At 39.8% G+C, this 16,794-nt stretch overlaps 1 protein-coding gene across 3 annotated transcripts in view; it reads right to left on the bottom strand.

Annotated features, from left to right (window-relative positions):
* FRY (FRY microtubule binding protein) overlaps positions 1 to 16,794 on the bottom strand; it is a 263,906-nt gene that overhangs the window by 190,670 nt on the left and 56,442 nt on the right. For all 3 annotated transcript variants that reach the window (XM_047078564.1, XM_047078572.1, XM_047078581.1), the window contains exon 3: positions 3,886 to 3,939. In XM_047078564.1, coding sequence (XP_046934520.1) covers positions 3,886 to 3,939 — 54 coding nt within the window. The remainder of the gene's footprint in view (positions 1 to 3,885; positions 3,940 to 16,794) is intronic.

Genomic DNA, 16,794 nt, shown 5'->3' with positions numbered 1-16,794 from the left:
GCTTCAGATTCTGTGTCTCTCTCCCTCTCTCTCTCTCTCTGTCTCTCTGTCTCTCTCTCTCTCTCTCTCTCCCCCTCCTCTGCTCATGCACTGCCTGTCTCCATCTCTCAAAAATAAATAAATGTTAAAAAAAATTTTTAAAAAGATCTCATCAACTGAATACGAACAGAAGTGGTGTGTGCAATGTTGGGGTGTTTGGGGGTTTATTTGTTTGTTTTCCTATAATTCTTTTCCTATTTCTCCTTCTTACTGCCTGAATGCAGATGTAATGGCTGAGCTCCAGAAGCCAAACTAGACCATGAGATGACCTTGGGAATGTAAGCCATTCACCGGAAAACAAAAATAATATAAAGATACTAGACTGATTTTCTTCGTACTTCTTGAGCATGAGAGAGAAAGAAACTATCTTGTTCAAGCCACTATTATTTTATGTGTCATTTGCAGTAAAACCTAATCTTAACCGATACAGGATCTGAGAGCCCTTACCTGTTGAAAACTCCCCTCTGAATTCTTGCCAACTTAGTTAAAAATTTATTTTAATGTTTGTTTATTTTTGAGAGAGAGAGACAGAGAGACAGAGTGTGAGTGGGGGGAGGGGCAAAGAGAGACGGAGACACAGAATCCAAAGCAGGCTCCAGGCTCTGAGCTGTCAGCACAGAGCCTGACATGGGGCTCGAGCCAAAGTCAGAAGCTCAACTGACTGAGCCACCCAGGCACCCCCCCCCCCCCTACACACACACTTAGTTGTTAGACATATAAGCACGTTACAGAGTAAAAAGCACAGGCTTGAGAGTCCAAACATGTGGATGCCAGACTTGGCTCCTTCAGGCTTCAGTCATACAGTGTTGGGCAAGGTCTCTGACACTCATCTCCATGAAATGTAACATAGAGATGGTGACGATGATGGCTTCTTCTCGGAGTTGTTGGAAGCCGTGATTGATGTCGGTGGAGATAATGAGAGAGAAGGGGCTTCATAAATTATACGGTATCACGTGATTTTTTTGCTTCTATTTCTAGCAAGAGAAAAATGGATCATGGGCTTGTTAAGTGGAGGAGTAAACAGGGCCGTCCAGGATCAGGCACTGAACGTGCACAAGCCCAGCTCTCTGCAATCTGTCATTCATGCCAGTGACGTTCAAAAGGAAGAAACTGATCGAGTATTCTCTAAACAGGGACCAGCTGCATACCGTTCAATGGATATACTTAGCACAGCGCCCATCCTATGGCAAGTACTACACGAACGTCACTTCCACTCTTACTACTGCTCCCACCATCACAGCAATGGAGTCAATAGCATGCAAGGTGGTATCACCAGTATGTTCTTTTCATATACTGTGTGAATCCAGAGTAAAATCCAACCACTTGGTATTAGAACAAGGGGATTACTAATCTGAATGTTTAATATCAAAAGACTAAGAGAGCCTGATACATCCATGGCATTGCCAATGGAACCTCAATTCTTACAATCTGGTAGCAAAACAGTAAATGGGCACAGGTGGACCAATTTCAGCCAAGATTCCTTATGGCCTGGGGGGTCTTGCTATCTTTTTTTTGTTTCAAGTTTATTTATTTTGAGAGATACAGAGACAGCGTGAGTGGAGGAGGGGCAGAGAGAGAGGGAGACAGAGAATCCCAACCCCGACAAGGGGCTCGAACTCATGAAACCGCAAGATCGTGACCTGAGTCGAAACCAAACTTAACCAACTGAGCCACCCAGGTGCCCCTATCTCTTCAAAGTGAAATAGACCTTGTAGGTTGTCTTCTCTCTTGGTTCATTTGTAAATTTATGATTTAGTGACGAGAGGATAATCTTACGTGTCTTATTTGAAAATTCTCAGTGGCCATCTCACTATTGATTCACTTCTGAAGGGTCTTTCCTGCATAGAGATGTGATACAGAGCAGTGCTGCTCAAGCTTTAACGTGTGCATGGGTCACCTAGGGATCCTGTTAAGCTGCAGAATCTGATTCAGTAAGATCTGGGGCAGAGCAGAGATTGTGCATTTCAACATTCTGAGCAACAAGGTTAAAAGTATTATCGCTAATTAAGTGGCAAAGTCAGGATTAAACCCAGGTCTATCTAATTCCAAAGGCTATCTCTTCCACAATGCTGAAATTCAGAAATAGAGGGCTGGATAATAAATGGGAAATTGTGTTTAAGCCAAATCATTTCGGGTAAGTATTATCTGCAGTGTTAAAATTTAGAAGCACTATTTTCCCAGAGAATAAAGAAAAATATACATTAAGTTGCAGAAATTTTTTTTTTTAGGAAAGGACAGTGATAGTCTAGAATATGAATATCTAGGATGGGAATATGATAGAACAGAGACAGAGAAAATAGAGTGGAAAGTTATGGAAGACAGATGACAAATATTTACATTCTTAAGGAAAAGCAAAGAGCTACAACTTATCCCATTTCCAAAATAATGACCCAAATGCTCGTCCAGGGTCTCTGACCAGCCTGGCACCTGCCAGGTGATGACTAAAGACAATACGACAAGAGAAGACAGTTCCGAGACACAGAGAGATGAAGCCCATATTCCATTTCACCAGCATTCCAGAAAACGGCCAGCTCTACCAGCAACAGAGTGCAAACCCAGAACCACACCAGCCCTCAGACACTGACTATAAGCACGAGGTTTTCAAGCCTCCCTTCGCAAATGGCTTATACAATAGAAAATGCAGAATTCAAACTTTATAATGCATCCTTACAGGTTTGGATCAAACAAGTCTGAACTTTAACAACCAGAGAGTTTTCCTCCTGATTCCACATTAAAGGCAATTACAAAGCTCTGTCGGAAGGGCACTCTCTCTGAGTTCTCCTTCAGACAATAAAACCCCCACCATATTAGATGAGGCTGTGATGCATCCAGCAGTATTGGGTCTCTGCCACTGGCTTCAAGTGAGGTTTCTGAAGGAGAATGTGCTGTCCTCTCTGTCATCAACTGCACAAGTTTAGGAAACGCCACAGACATCTCTCACTTCCTCTGATGCCCAGTTATCCATCATTCTTAAACATACCTGAAGCCTTCCTAAAGTTACTGAATCAGGATCATCAGATCCTGACTTCCTATGTTTATTACCTGCTCTTTAGAGTTGCATGCCCTTTTACTACTCCTACGTTTTTTTTTTCAAGTTTTTATTTAAATTCCAGTTAGTTAACATATAGTGTATTATTGGTTTCAGGGGTAGAATTTAGTGATTCATCATTTACATATCACACCCAGTGCTCATCCCAACAAGTACCCTCCTTAATCTCTATCCAATCTATTTTCAAAAGACCTTCTTTGTATTTATTCTGTCTTAAATTGTTTTTGTTCCTGTGTCACCTTTTCCATTGGAATCTAAGTCACTATACTTGTCTTATAATTACTGTTAAGGTGATTTCTCTTTCACGTCATTGTGAATTCCAAAAGAGCTAAAACTTGTCCTAGACTCTGTATTTTGCAGGGCTGTATCAAGCAAATAGTAGGTATTCAAAGAAAAATGCTGGATGAAAACATGATAAGCCCTAATGCAGAGATCTGATCCCTACAGAGTAATGATCATTTATTCAGAGACATCTTACTAAATTTTGGAATAGAAGTTTTTTATCTTTTCTTAGTTTCTTCAATTCTGGTATATAAAGCTTTAGAAAACCATAGGCAGTTGGGGGCCTATTCATATTATCCCAACATATTCCCATTTTTTCCAATTCCAATCAATAGACATCTATTGAATGTCTACTTGTAAAAGCTGAAGGACACAGCTCCTACGATCATATCCCTGTATCCTCTTTGAGGGAATTAATCAATACATCAATAATGAGCATCAGCCCTTGCCTTTTGTGCATTTGGAAATTAATAAAAGCAAGAATATAACATATATACATATAACTTATTACATACTTGGTCAAACTGGGTATCTTCTCCACGTTGTAGAGATTTTGTCAATGGCTTTTCCTAGAAAGAAAAAGAGTAATTATTAGATGCTCTTAAATAGTATTCAAAAAGTGCCATTATTGTTACAATTTTAAAAATTTATTTCTCCCATGATGGGATAGAGGTGCCAGTTTTCTTTTTAATGTTTATTTATTTTTGAGAGACAGAGAAAGACAGAGTGTGAGCGGGGGAGGGGCAGAGAGAGAGAGAGGGAGACAGAATCCAAAACGGGCTCCAGGCTCTGAGCTGTCAGCATGAGCCCTACGTGGGGCTCAAACCCACAAACTATGAAATCATGACCTAAGCCAAAGTCGGACGCTTAACTGACTGAGCCACCCAGGCACCTTAAGAGGTGCCAGTTTTCAAATGAGTGAAAAGCTCTCCCTTAGCTCTGCCCACCTTAATATACAGTGTTTGATTGTTACCACCACAATTCTTGCTATTCATCTTAACATATACCTCTTTGAGGAAAACATTAAAAAGCTGATGCTCTAAGTGGCCTGGAGTTCGCAATGGAAACTGCATAATTAAAAACTATGGAATCCACGTGAAAAATTTTACTATCTACCCTGGACTTGACATACAAGTTGAAGAAAAAAAAACACTATGGCATTCGTATGAAACATTTTACTATCTATCCTGGGACTTAGCATATAATAAAAACTTGAAAGTAATACACTATTCCAAGTCCCTAGATTTAGAAACAAAATAAGATTTAGAAACAATCTAATCATTAGATTGGTGTTGAGGGACACCCTACCAAAAATACATTTACTGTGTGTAACTGGTGAATTTGGGGCATGTTATTTGATTTATGTCACACCCAAATCTCTGCAGAAATAATCTGGGTAGTGACAAAGGTCTACAGAAATAATTTTTCAAAATCATTGCACCTTTGTTTACATTAGGAAGCCTTAACTGACTTTCCAGCAGGGCATCTTAAGGATAACTGTTTATCCTTACCTGTCCTTTTTCTTTCTTTTCTTTTGTCTTCCTTCCTTCCTTCCTTCCCTCCCTCCCCCCTTTCTTTCTCTCTTTCTTTCTTTCTTTTTAGGTGTGGAAATTAATACTGATCCAAAATTTGGTTTAGGATGAGAAACCACGTAAAAGTTATATATGAAAAAAATAGTAAGTTTCACTTTAGCCAATGTCGATGTCCAAGAAAGACTCAATTTACATGTTGTCAACCACATCTATATAATCTCCCTGCCTCACTTCTCTAATCTTCTCCTCTACCTGAAAAGATAATATGCACCTAAGGCAGATGGCAAACCGCACCCCTACACCACAGAATCTTTGTTCTTGAAGAAATGCACGCACGTGATGGGCTCAGCCTGGAGATCTGATGCTTTACCATGAGCCATATGAATCAATTGTTCTCATTTGCAAAATACACAGCTTCAAAATATGTATTTTTCTCAAGTAAAGAGAAAACTGTGTTCTTACGGGCTAACAGACCTTTCCTCTTCAAAGTATGCTATCTAGAACACACTGGTGGGAGAGTGGATACAAAAATGTAGGTGAGAACACAGAAGAACCATGAGAGAAGCAACAGATGCAGCTGATGGTACAAAAAGACAAATCTCGCAACGAAATCGTGAGACATTTCCTGTACGCGTGAAGGTGATAACGTCATCTGAAGTTCTCTGTAAAACCAATTAAATTAAAACTATGAAAATTCAAGAAATGGAAACTGGTGGTGCCAGGTCCCACACACATCCTTGGAACAAACCCAGGATAAGCATTTCTAGTCAGTGTTTTATTTATTCACCACTCAACAGAAACCGAGGGCTTACGGCGTCCCAAATGCTACCTGTGGGTGGAATGCGGAAGAACACGTGGTTTCTGCCATTAAGGAGAAAAGACCGAAATGGGAGAGCAGCCCATGACCTCTTAGGACTGCTGTCTATGTTCGCCCGTTATTCAAGTCTCAGCGGACGGTGAAGTCTTCTCTGAGTCTGAACACCAGGTCTGTCCTCCCCACACCTTACATGCCTACGGAACTCTGTACACTTCTTCATAGCACTCAATGTAGTGTAAAGTCACATCACAGTGTGGAATCACGCTATACAACGACACGTGCCTGAGGGATGAGCTAAGTGCCATCCCCTCTGGACCACAAGCTCCAGAAGTGCAGTTCAAGTTACAGAGCAGAGCCTTCCTTGGTAATGGCTAAACATCTGCCAAATAAATAAAGACTCTAAGCCGATGACGTCCAGCTTCTACAACTATGAGATTCCCCTTACTTGCATGTGCATGTGTGTTTTGTTGTAAGTTAAAAAAAATTTTTTTTTACATTTATTTATTCTGAGTGAGAAAGAGAGAGAGGGGTGGGGGAGGGGCAGAGAGAGAAGGAGAGAGAAAATCCCCAACCCACGCCTAGCACAGAGCCCAACACGGGGCTTGAACTCACGAACCTTGAGATCACAACCTGAGCCAAAAATCAGAGTCGGTCACTTAACCAACTGAACCAACCAGGCCCCCCCAAATTTCTAATATACTTTTTTATTGTGGCAAAATATCCATGATATCAAATATGCCACTGTAACTATTTTTAAGTGTACAATTCAGTGCTAATTAGCACATTCACAATGTTGCTCAATCATTACCACTACGTATTTTATAAGACCCATTTTAAAGTCAAAATTTTTCAAGGAACTCCCAACTGCAAAACATACACTCACACCTCCAAACACACCACCAGATAGTCCTTCTATTTTAGTATCTGTTTAAATACATAACGATAGAGTGCTAATACTGTGACTTCAATGATACTTTTAGATGGCTCTGTACTGCAATAGCAACAGTATTTTACATACATTAGAGAAAAAGGAATACATCTATATGGGAGACTAAAAGATAATGCTTAGCATACACGTCGATCTGTAGACTTTTGCAATAACTCAGGAGCCCCTATCTTGGAACCTTCTCTGAAAGACAGCATCCTGCTGCAACGGGAGAAGTCATATTCTTTGAAGACTAAGTTTAAATGCTCCTACCAAGATTAAGCCCGTTCTCAGTTCTCCTTCGCGGAGCCACCTGTTAGTTGTCACAGGAGACTTTGTTTGCATCTATTCTTGTAAGCAGTTCCACCTTGTTGCAATTTCCCCCTCTCCCTTCATACCCAGGACATAGTTGGGAAGCACTGACAGGGTTTGTTCAATGTCTGACGATACGTCTAGGCATTTGGAAAGACAGCTTTGGGCACAGAAAACCAAGTTCACGTTTCACCAATCCCAAGGAATTTCTTTTCATCAACATAGATTTTATCAGTGCCAGGAGGCTTAAAAGTAGACCTGGGGAAGACGGTATCATGCAGGCTAAATAAAAAGTGGAGAGAAAGGGAGGGAGGAGAGAAGAGAGGAGACTTGCTCAGAAGAGAGTCATCGGAATGCAGAGCAAACACCAGGAAGGCTCTCACACATAAGAAAAGCTGCAGAGGCACACTTCTGTTTGAGGTTCTCCTGCAGGAGGAGACCGGCGGCATGAAATCCCAACCGGCGGCATGGAATCCCAAGTCTAAGAATCCAAGGTTTGTATGTCCAAGACATCTTGGTTCTCAAAGAGCATTAAATAAGCAGCGAAATGAAATTAACACAGAATGAACAATGGGTAAAGAGCAAGCGGAAATCAGCTATGACAGAGGAGTCTCAAAATGATGGTCTCCTTCACCCAGTAAGAGCAGTATGCTTTTAAATTTTTAAAAAACTTATCTTCATTCTGTATTTTAATAACAATTTTACTTATTTACTGAAAACTCATTAGTCGAATTGAATGGTATATTTGTTTTGGAAATAAATCATTGTGAAAAAACTTGACTTTGGGGTGATGGATCCCTGAAAATTCTTAGTGGTCCAAAGCTGGGAGTCCTTGGCCTGTGAGCAGCACAGGACAGAGCAAACTAGACATTAAGTCCCTTCTGATGAGAGCAAACACTATGAAATAGTCTTAACCAAAACAAACAAACAACCCCCCCCCCCCCCACCAAACCTGAGTCTGACCAAGTCAGAGGCAATGTCCAGGTTTTAGGAAATACAGCCGTTAGAGGAATATGCTACACTATGCCAAAGGGACACAAGCAGCAGAATCCAGACTGAAGGGAAGAAAAGTGTTTTTTCAGGAAATAAGTTGCAGGGGGGTGGGGAAGTGAAAGGGTGCCAGGTGGGGGGGAGCGGAGGTTCCTACTGATTTTTTAACAAGACGATTGCAATATGTGGATCTTATCCGGATCCCGATTTAAAAAATCATTAAAAAAATATGACATTCATGAGGCCATTGGCAACTTTAACACTTTTTGGCTCTTTGAGGATGTTAAGGGATTACTGTTTTTAGGTGTGGTAATGATATTGCAGTTTTGTTTTAAAGAGTATCTTTCAAAGGTACATGCTGAAATGTTCAGAGATGATATAATATGGTTTCTGGTATTTGCTTCAAATATTATTTGGGGGAGATGCAAGGAGTGTGTAATAAACTGGCTACGAGTTGATAATTGCTGAAGTTGGTTTCTTTTTACTGTCTTTCTACTTGAGTGATGTTGAAATTCTCCGTAAGAAAAGAAACCCAGGAGAAACTTGAGGCATCACTTCTGTCATCGCTTAAAAATTTTTTTAACAATATCTCACTTTTTCAAGATAGTATAAGCTACTTCTTAAAACTTACTTTAGTAGCACTTACCCAACATTTTATCTTTTCCTGACAGAGTTGCAGAAGGGACCCTCTCCCCATTTCTTTCCATTCACAGATAGTCTTGCCTACCGTGTGAGAAGCCAGACACAGGTCTGTCTGCACCGTGGGCTTTTCTTTGAATGTGCTCCCCCAGAAATCAAAGAACACTGCTGTCCTGACCCATCCCAGAGGGATGTTTCTCCTGTCATGAAGAATCCTGTAAGAGTTTTAAGTATTTCTATAAAAAAAAGACAGGTCCCTGTTTGTTTCTCACATCTTGAGAAGTTCCAACCTCCCCTCCCTTAAGAAAATATAAACTCTGAAAGCTCTTTGTGTGTGTATCTACCTGAAAAGGGCAGAGAAAGGCTATTGACTTCTCCCTCAATTTCCAAACAATTTCAGCGTATGCTAGCTACATTTTTACTTCCTAGTCTTTTCTCACTAGGCCACACTCTAAGAGAAAAGACGGTCCATACACGACAGGACACGGGCAAGTCTAGGAAAGTCTCATGTATCAAAAGGTGTTCTATTTGTGGAATACAAGGGGCTTATTTAATAAATCATTTTCTACATCTGAATGTTTACTGGCCTAAAAAAAGTCCCAAATGTGTCCCATACAGTAGCATTTCACTAACCTAAAATGATACAAACTATTGCCCGCAGAGATATTTCGATAACTGTGTAAACCAGCAATGTTTCCAGAGTTAATACGAGATTATTCAATTTGTTAAATACGTCACCAACTTTGCTTAAGATGCTCTTTTAATCTCTTTTAGTGATTATAGTAGTTTGATGTAATAGTTCAGAGCATGGGCTTTGGAGTCAGAGACTCGAATTTGAACCCTAGGTCTCCTTTTATTTACAAACATACAAATTTTACTTAACCTCTGTAAACTTCAGTTAACTTTTAGGTAAAATAAAGATAAATTATACCAACCTAACCACACAGAACTGAAAGATGAATGGCAGAGAGTACTGGAGAACTGATAATCATTACTGTATTAAAATTCCTTTAACACCATTATTATTGAAATTAGAGAAGATTAAAATACATAACCCCTTTCATAAAGTTTAGGAGCTGAAACTAAGTTCCACCCATTTTCCCAGGGCATTGGGCACTCCCACTAACACAATTTAAGCTTTAATTTTAGCTTCCTGGAAGTTTCCAAGTGTAACTAGAAAGCCGTGTTACAGAAAGTAGGGAAAAAAAAAAAAACATTATAAGGAGTAATTGCTCTTCTCTCTTAAAAAATAAAAGTCTAACATTATTACAGGGATTTAAATTCTTAATATATAATTTAGAGGAAACCATTTAATTTAATGGTGAGATGTTTAAAAAGACAAAACAAAACAAAACAACTACCAAACTTCTCAAGTCTTGATGCTACAGTGTTTTTGATTATAAGAACGTGTTTTGGCATCATTGACTCAGGGTTTTGATGGCTCTCGGCAGTGAAATTTTACAATTCACGCATCTGGTCTGAGTCGTCAAAAATTTTCAGAACTGAATCACTGCACTTTGGATCTGTCTTCAGAACACAAGGAGGGTGAGCAGTGAGCTGCCCCATCGCGCGGTGACGGGCCCTCAGAGCAGGGAGCTCTGGGCTCCACTGGTGAAATGCCACCCACAGCACTTCATCCAGAACTTCCAGCTCACAGCGACAAGCAGTCTGAACTACAGAAAAATGAGGTCCAAAATATCTTTATGTTTGACACACATTTTTCTCTTCAGATATTCGTTCCAGGTTTGAGTCAACTTTGGAAACAGATCTAAGGGGTGAGGCAGAGAACTCACAGTTCTGAGTACTGACCGTTTGTCCTCAAAAGACTCTCCCTTACACGAGGGGCAATCAGGGACCCAGGGTCTGAATTACCCTGAAGATATACTCTGGTCATTTTGGCTTCCTGTGGGGATCGCTGAACCGAGCCCTCTTGAGATCTGCCTCGGTTTGTCCACAGGTAAAAAGGGACATCACCGCATGACATTCTGATAAGACTGACGAGCAGGACTTGGGACAATCGGAGATTTGTAGAAGGAGGGTGCTCATAGAAACGGACACAACTGTGTTTCCCTTTATTCTATTCAGTTATTAAAATAAATCTCCTTAAATAAAACAATATATGCTGATGTTCACCCAAAATAATGGGGAAAAATTCCCAGATCAAGTGAATGGTATAGGGAGTATCTCAAATCAGTTGAAGGTACTAGCAAGTAATGTGATGTGTAGTACCCCATAATATGAAATATGGAGACAGATTCAAATCTGGACGACTATTTCAGTACTCAAAAAAAAGTGGGTTAGCTGGGTAGCTCAGTCAGTTGGGCTTCTGACTCTTGATTTTGGTTCAGGTCATGATCCCAGTGTTGTGGGACTGAGCCCTGTGCTAAGTGTGGAGTCTACTTGGGATTCTCTCTCTCTCTCTCTCTCTCTCTCTCTCTCTCTCCCTCTCTCTCTCTCTTTGTCTATGCCCCTCTTACCAACTCACGTGCATGCATGCTCTCTCTAAAATAAAAAAAAATTAAAACCACAAAAAACAAAAACAAAAACAAAAAACCCTAAATCTCTAAAAACTCTCAAGAGAATCTGTCCTATTTGCAGCTGGCTTTGCAAATTTCAGTGAAGCCTATTTCTTTGCCAAGTCCAATAGTCCCAAGTACAAATCCATTATTTGAACAGTAGAGAGGAAACTTCAATTAAACTTAGCTACAGAGTTAATTTTCATTTTAATTGAACAAAAGAGCAGTTCCCACAGGCATTTTTTTCCTTTGTGAAACTATGGCAGATAGCAAGAAATATAAGATACCACCTTCTGTCATCTGTTTCTGGGTTACACTCTATTTTGTTGCTATTTTTGACTTTTTTTGTCCCAGTACACTCACTAATGGTGCATGCTACATCCATTAAGTGGACATTCAGTGTATGTGGATGGATCTTTCCTAACCTCCTCTGGGACCTTGCTCCATCAGACAGCTCCCCATCCCCCAACGTCACCCTCCCCCTCTCTGTGGGCTCTCTCAGTTATCAACATGCTTAGATCTTTTCATCGTAGTGCCTGCCTTGACCACATATCCACTGTCTTCCTTCTATGCCCTTCTCATCTTTAGCTCTTCAAGGAGTGGTCTATGCATCCTGTATTCCCTTCCTCCCCTCTTCTTTTTCTTCAACCACCTGCAATCTAACTTTTCTGTCACACTAAAAATACTCTCTCTAGCGGTCCCAGTGACTTTCCAAATGGCAAACCTGGTAACCATTTTTCAGTGCTTTTCTTTCAGATCTTTCAGCTGCAATGAGCTTCTCTTTTTTCCACTTGAACCACCCCATTCTTCAGCCTTTTCTCCTCCCAACTCTTTAGGCACCCCTTCTGTGTGTCCTTCATAGGCTAGTCTTTCTCCTAAAATGTTTCTATTCCCCAGGGCTATCCTTGGAGACTTAAAATCAGTCACGTTCTGATTTTCTTCTGTCACCACTAACATAAAACTCACATCTCAGACCCTTCTCAGACCCAATCAGATCACCTCTCATCAAAAACTTCCGTTTGTCCTTCAAAAGTTTATTTATCCCACTACTCTTTCCCTGTTCACTCCTATAAGAAGGGGCAGCACAGTTTCACTCTTTTTTAAAAATTTTTTTTAACGTTTTATTTATTTTTGAGACAGAGAGAGACAGAGCATGAACGGGGGAGGGGCAGAGAGAAAGGGAGACACAGAATCAGAACCAGGCTCCAGGCTCTGAGCCATCAGCCCAGAGCCCGATGCGGGGCTCGAACTCACGGACCGTGAGATCGTGACCTGAGCCGAAGTCGGACGCCCAACCGACTGAGCCACCCAGGCGCCCCAGTTTCACTCTTTAATAGTTCTTCTGGTATTCTCTAGTTCTTTCCTTGCAACCAATGTACATGGATAAGTATATATCATTTCCTAAGTAGATCAGACCTTGGACTTTAGAGTCAACCAAACCAGGATATGAACCAGAGCATCAGCCCTGACTACACCACCTTTGGTAAGTTTTATTAAATCTTTGAGTTTCAGCTTCGCTGAAGAACAATGAAGGAGACCATGAGTGTGGTGTTAAGAACACGAATCCCAGGGATAGACGGTCTGTGTCAAATGTCAGTTCCACCACTTGCTAACTGTTTGACTTTGGACAAGTTGTTTAACCTCTGTATCTATGTGAAGTAGGGTAGTAATGGTAACTACCTCCTGATGTTGACATGAAGGTTAATATTATTCAAGTATTAAGAGCAGTGTCTGGCACTGTTTACATAGACTCTATGTAAACACAAACTGTTATTATTTTTACTCACCTTCTAGGGTTAATGTGAAGATTAGTATATGCCTGAAACATGATAAACAAAAAATGATGGTCTGTCTTATTTCTCTTTGTACAATACATAGCATCAATCATTTGTTCTTGGAAGTTGGAAAATACTATCTATGTATCTATCTGTAAGCTATTATCAAAAATGCCTTATAAAACATACATGTTTTACACATCGTTATAAAGCATATATACACTTTACATAAATACTTTATATTATAAAAGTATATTTAAAGGATAAATAATATACTTTATATAAAGTATATATATACAAGTTTCCTCTCTACTGTTCAAATAATGGATTTGTACTTGGGACTATTGGACTTGGCAAAGAAATAGGCTTCACTGAAATTTGCAAATTTTGGCAAACAATGTATGTTTATACCTTGTTAGCGTGATCTGTGGAGATCAAGACTTGTGCTGGTTAAAATGGTACTCAGAAACTATTTGTTGATCCAAGTGCCCATCCAACGGTGACTAAACACACTGTGGTCTATACACTGAATAGAATTCTACTAATAAAGATGAATGACTTACTGATACAAAATAAAAGATGGATGCGTCTCAAATACATTATGCTGAGTGAAGCAAACTAGACCCAAAAGAGTACATACTGTTTGGCTGCCATTTATATGAAATTCCAGAAAATGGGAATCTACACACAGATCAGTAGTTGCTGAGGCAAGGGGCGGCGTTACGGTCCATCTGCGCCAGGCACAAGGGAACTCATCGGGATGACAAAAAGGACACAAGGGAACTCATCGGGAACTGCACCGGGATGCAGCTGGGTTGTGTGCTGCGGACACGTGTACAAGTTTGCCAGATTCATCAAACTGTAAGCTTAAAATCCCTGCGGTTTATTGTACGCAAACTGTACTGCAACGCTGATGTAAAATAAAACTCTTAACTGAATGAATGAGAAGCATCCCCGAACTGTCTGAATGGCACTGTATTTTCAGGAGACCAAAGCAACTCTGACAGTTATGACTTAGCTTTAGGAATGGGAGCCACTGCCTAGTTCCCATTCTCTATTGCCACAGCGAGTCTATCCTGAACATGAACATGGCACTGTTCGCCTTGGACAAGCTCATAATGTTATTCTGTTGGCTGGGAATCCCAGGAAACCTTGGGCAAGTAGGTATGGATCCAGCCACAGAGCTGATATTTATGAGGTGAGACATCGATCCCAGTGTCACCGGGGGAATGTGGGTTTAGGACACCTTGACTGACCAATCTGGTATGTGTGGAGCACTGTTTCAACGGGAAGGAGTGAGTGCCACACACTTTCTCATGGTGTTACCGACAGGTCAGAAGCTAACAGTGGTGAGTAGAGACCCGTTCACTCAGCGCCGCAGACGAGTCTCCTCTTGGGTGGAACTTGGTCACCCAGTGCCATCATCTGAACCAGCAGCTAGAGCGAACCCTGAGCGAAGAGGGATGCTGTCATTTCAGAACCAGAATTTGCCACAAGGAGAGAAACGTTTTCATTTCTGTTGAAGCTCTGCAGTGTATAAGTATCTTGAATTTTTGTTTTCTACATGAGCTAAAAGAGGCAATTTCATCGGCAGCATCTTCTTCGTGATTATGGTTATGTAAAATCCATAACATACCCCATTTCGTACAACCAAATAAAGCTTCTTAGTCAAAACTTAAATGATCCAATTACTTTAGCTAAGGAAAAAAAAAAAGGTTTGGTTTTCTGGTACAATGAAAGACAAACCCAGGGGGTGAAGAGTACACAAATAAGTAGATCCCAATCCTACTTACCTACTCTATCTTTTACAGTGCTATTAAAAGACAATGTTCTAGGGGTGCCTGGATGGCTCAGTCGGTTAAGCGTCCGACTTCGGCTCAGGTCACGATCTCACGGTTTGTGAGTTTGAGTCCCATGTCGGGCTCTGTGCTGACAGCTCAGAGCCTGGAGCCTGCTTCGGATTCTGTGTCTCCCTCACTCTCTGCCCCTCCCCTGCTCATGCTCTGTCTCTCAAACCATAAACATTAAAAAAAAAAAAAAGACAATATTCTGGAACTAGACAGTTTGAAGGCTGTACAACTTGTGAATACTCACTGAACTGCCCTCTTTGAAAAAGTGAATTTTATGGTTTGTGAATATATCTCAATCAAAAGCAATACATACATTTTAGATCAATCAAATTCTGACTTTTTGTTGTCTTTGATTCTTGGGCATGGCTGTTGAATCATCTTGGAAAAACCTACTAGAACATTCCAGCCCCACTTCCCCCCCCCACTTATGTGATTACAATTTACGAATTGAGTAGAAATCCTCAAAGGCATCATGAAACACCATCAAATAGAATAGTGTATTCTACGAAATCATTCAAGCTGAAGAGTACTAGATATAAACAGTGACGATCAAAGATACCTAATAAAATGACCTCAGCATGACCTGTGGAAATCAAGACATAGGCTGATTAAAATGACTATAATGCTACAATAAAGACTGCTGCTGCCTACACTTGTGTTAATCACTTTCAGGAATGTCAAAATGCTAAATGGAAACACAGAAATAGATCACAGTGAATGTACAGATGGGCCTTCAGTGCTTATTACTATGTCATATTATTGAATTTATTACTATTGGCATTTCCTGATACTTTAAAATATGATGGGATATTTTCAAATAATCTTTTGCATTAAAATGAAGTCTCTATAAATAGTAAAAGAAGCATATAATTCAAAAAAAAAACAAAAACAAAAACAAAACTAGACCGAAAATAACTTGAGGAACAACCTTCCCCTGGTTTTCCGGTCTCAAGAAGAAATTTTAATAAACTTCTCATAAAGTCACTGGATATAAAAATTATGGCCTTATGAATGGATGAACAGAATTGGATACTATGAAGTTCAACTAAAAAACCTTTTTTGTATTATTATTATTATTACTTCATTATCCTTTGCATATGGTTTATTTGCTCTAAGGTTCAAGTGAACTTTTACTATCATGGTGCATTAAACTTCATTTCACTGCTAAGCGTCCAGCTTAACAACCACAAAAGAAATGTTTTTTGTCTATATGATTCCGAGAATATTCATAACAAGGAAAACAAACTTTAAGTTGAACAGCATACAAAAAAAAATGAGTTTGTGAGCTCATCTGAAAGATCACTTCATTCAGCAGCTAAATGAAACCTTTCAACAATTATCTCTAGCTTTAACTACAATACTATTTTGTTTCTGGTTAGGGTGATTTTCCAGATTTCTGGTGAATGCCTTGATATACTAAGGAAGGGCTACCAGGCTGAGGTGATTTGCTAAGAAATAGCTATTTTTAAAGTTATTTATTTATAATTTGGAAAATGAGTCAGTATTTTGTCAAGTAGTGGTTTCTTGGTCTCCTTTCAGGACAACGTTAATTTGATTCTATCACTCTACTCGATAGGGAACTATATCTAGAAATTATTTTTATTCTCTTTATATTTCCCCTATTAGATTTGTTGAAGCAAGAGAGGCCTCTATTTAAAGAGGAGCTTGGCTAAAAACACTAGCTGGTTGTCCTTCTGGGAAGCTGACTGGCATCCACAGTGCTGAGAGGCATTAAAGTTCTGCTATTTACACACCCTTAGTCAACAGACATTTGGTTAGGATAGGAAGATAGGCATGGAAGACAGTGCCGAAAAATCACCGGCTTGATGAAGTATCATTATGAACTATCCCACGGTTAAGGTTAGTGAATAGCTATCAGGCTATAAACATAACCAATTATAATAGGTTTCTTGATGATCTAGCACATAAAGATACATAATTAATTAGAGGCAGTCATTCTAACCTTCCATTAGTATAGCAGCATTTCCTAATTCACAAATTTCTTAAATATTAAAAAGGTTGCTGATTAAAAGATCTGATATTTTCTGATACCGAGAAGTCTGATGAT

The sequence above is a fragment of the Lynx rufus genome, unplaced genomic scaffold (assembly GCF_022079265.1).
Source record: "Lynx rufus isolate CCGP_SWC_20201006 ecotype Redwood Valley unplaced genomic scaffold, mLynRuf1.p SCAF_1, whole genome shotgun sequence".
Lineage (NCBI taxonomy): Eukaryota > Metazoa > Chordata > Mammalia > Carnivora > Felidae > Lynx > Lynx rufus.
Note: the sequence above shows the minus strand (reverse complement) of the source record. Positions and strands in the feature narration are given on the sequence as shown.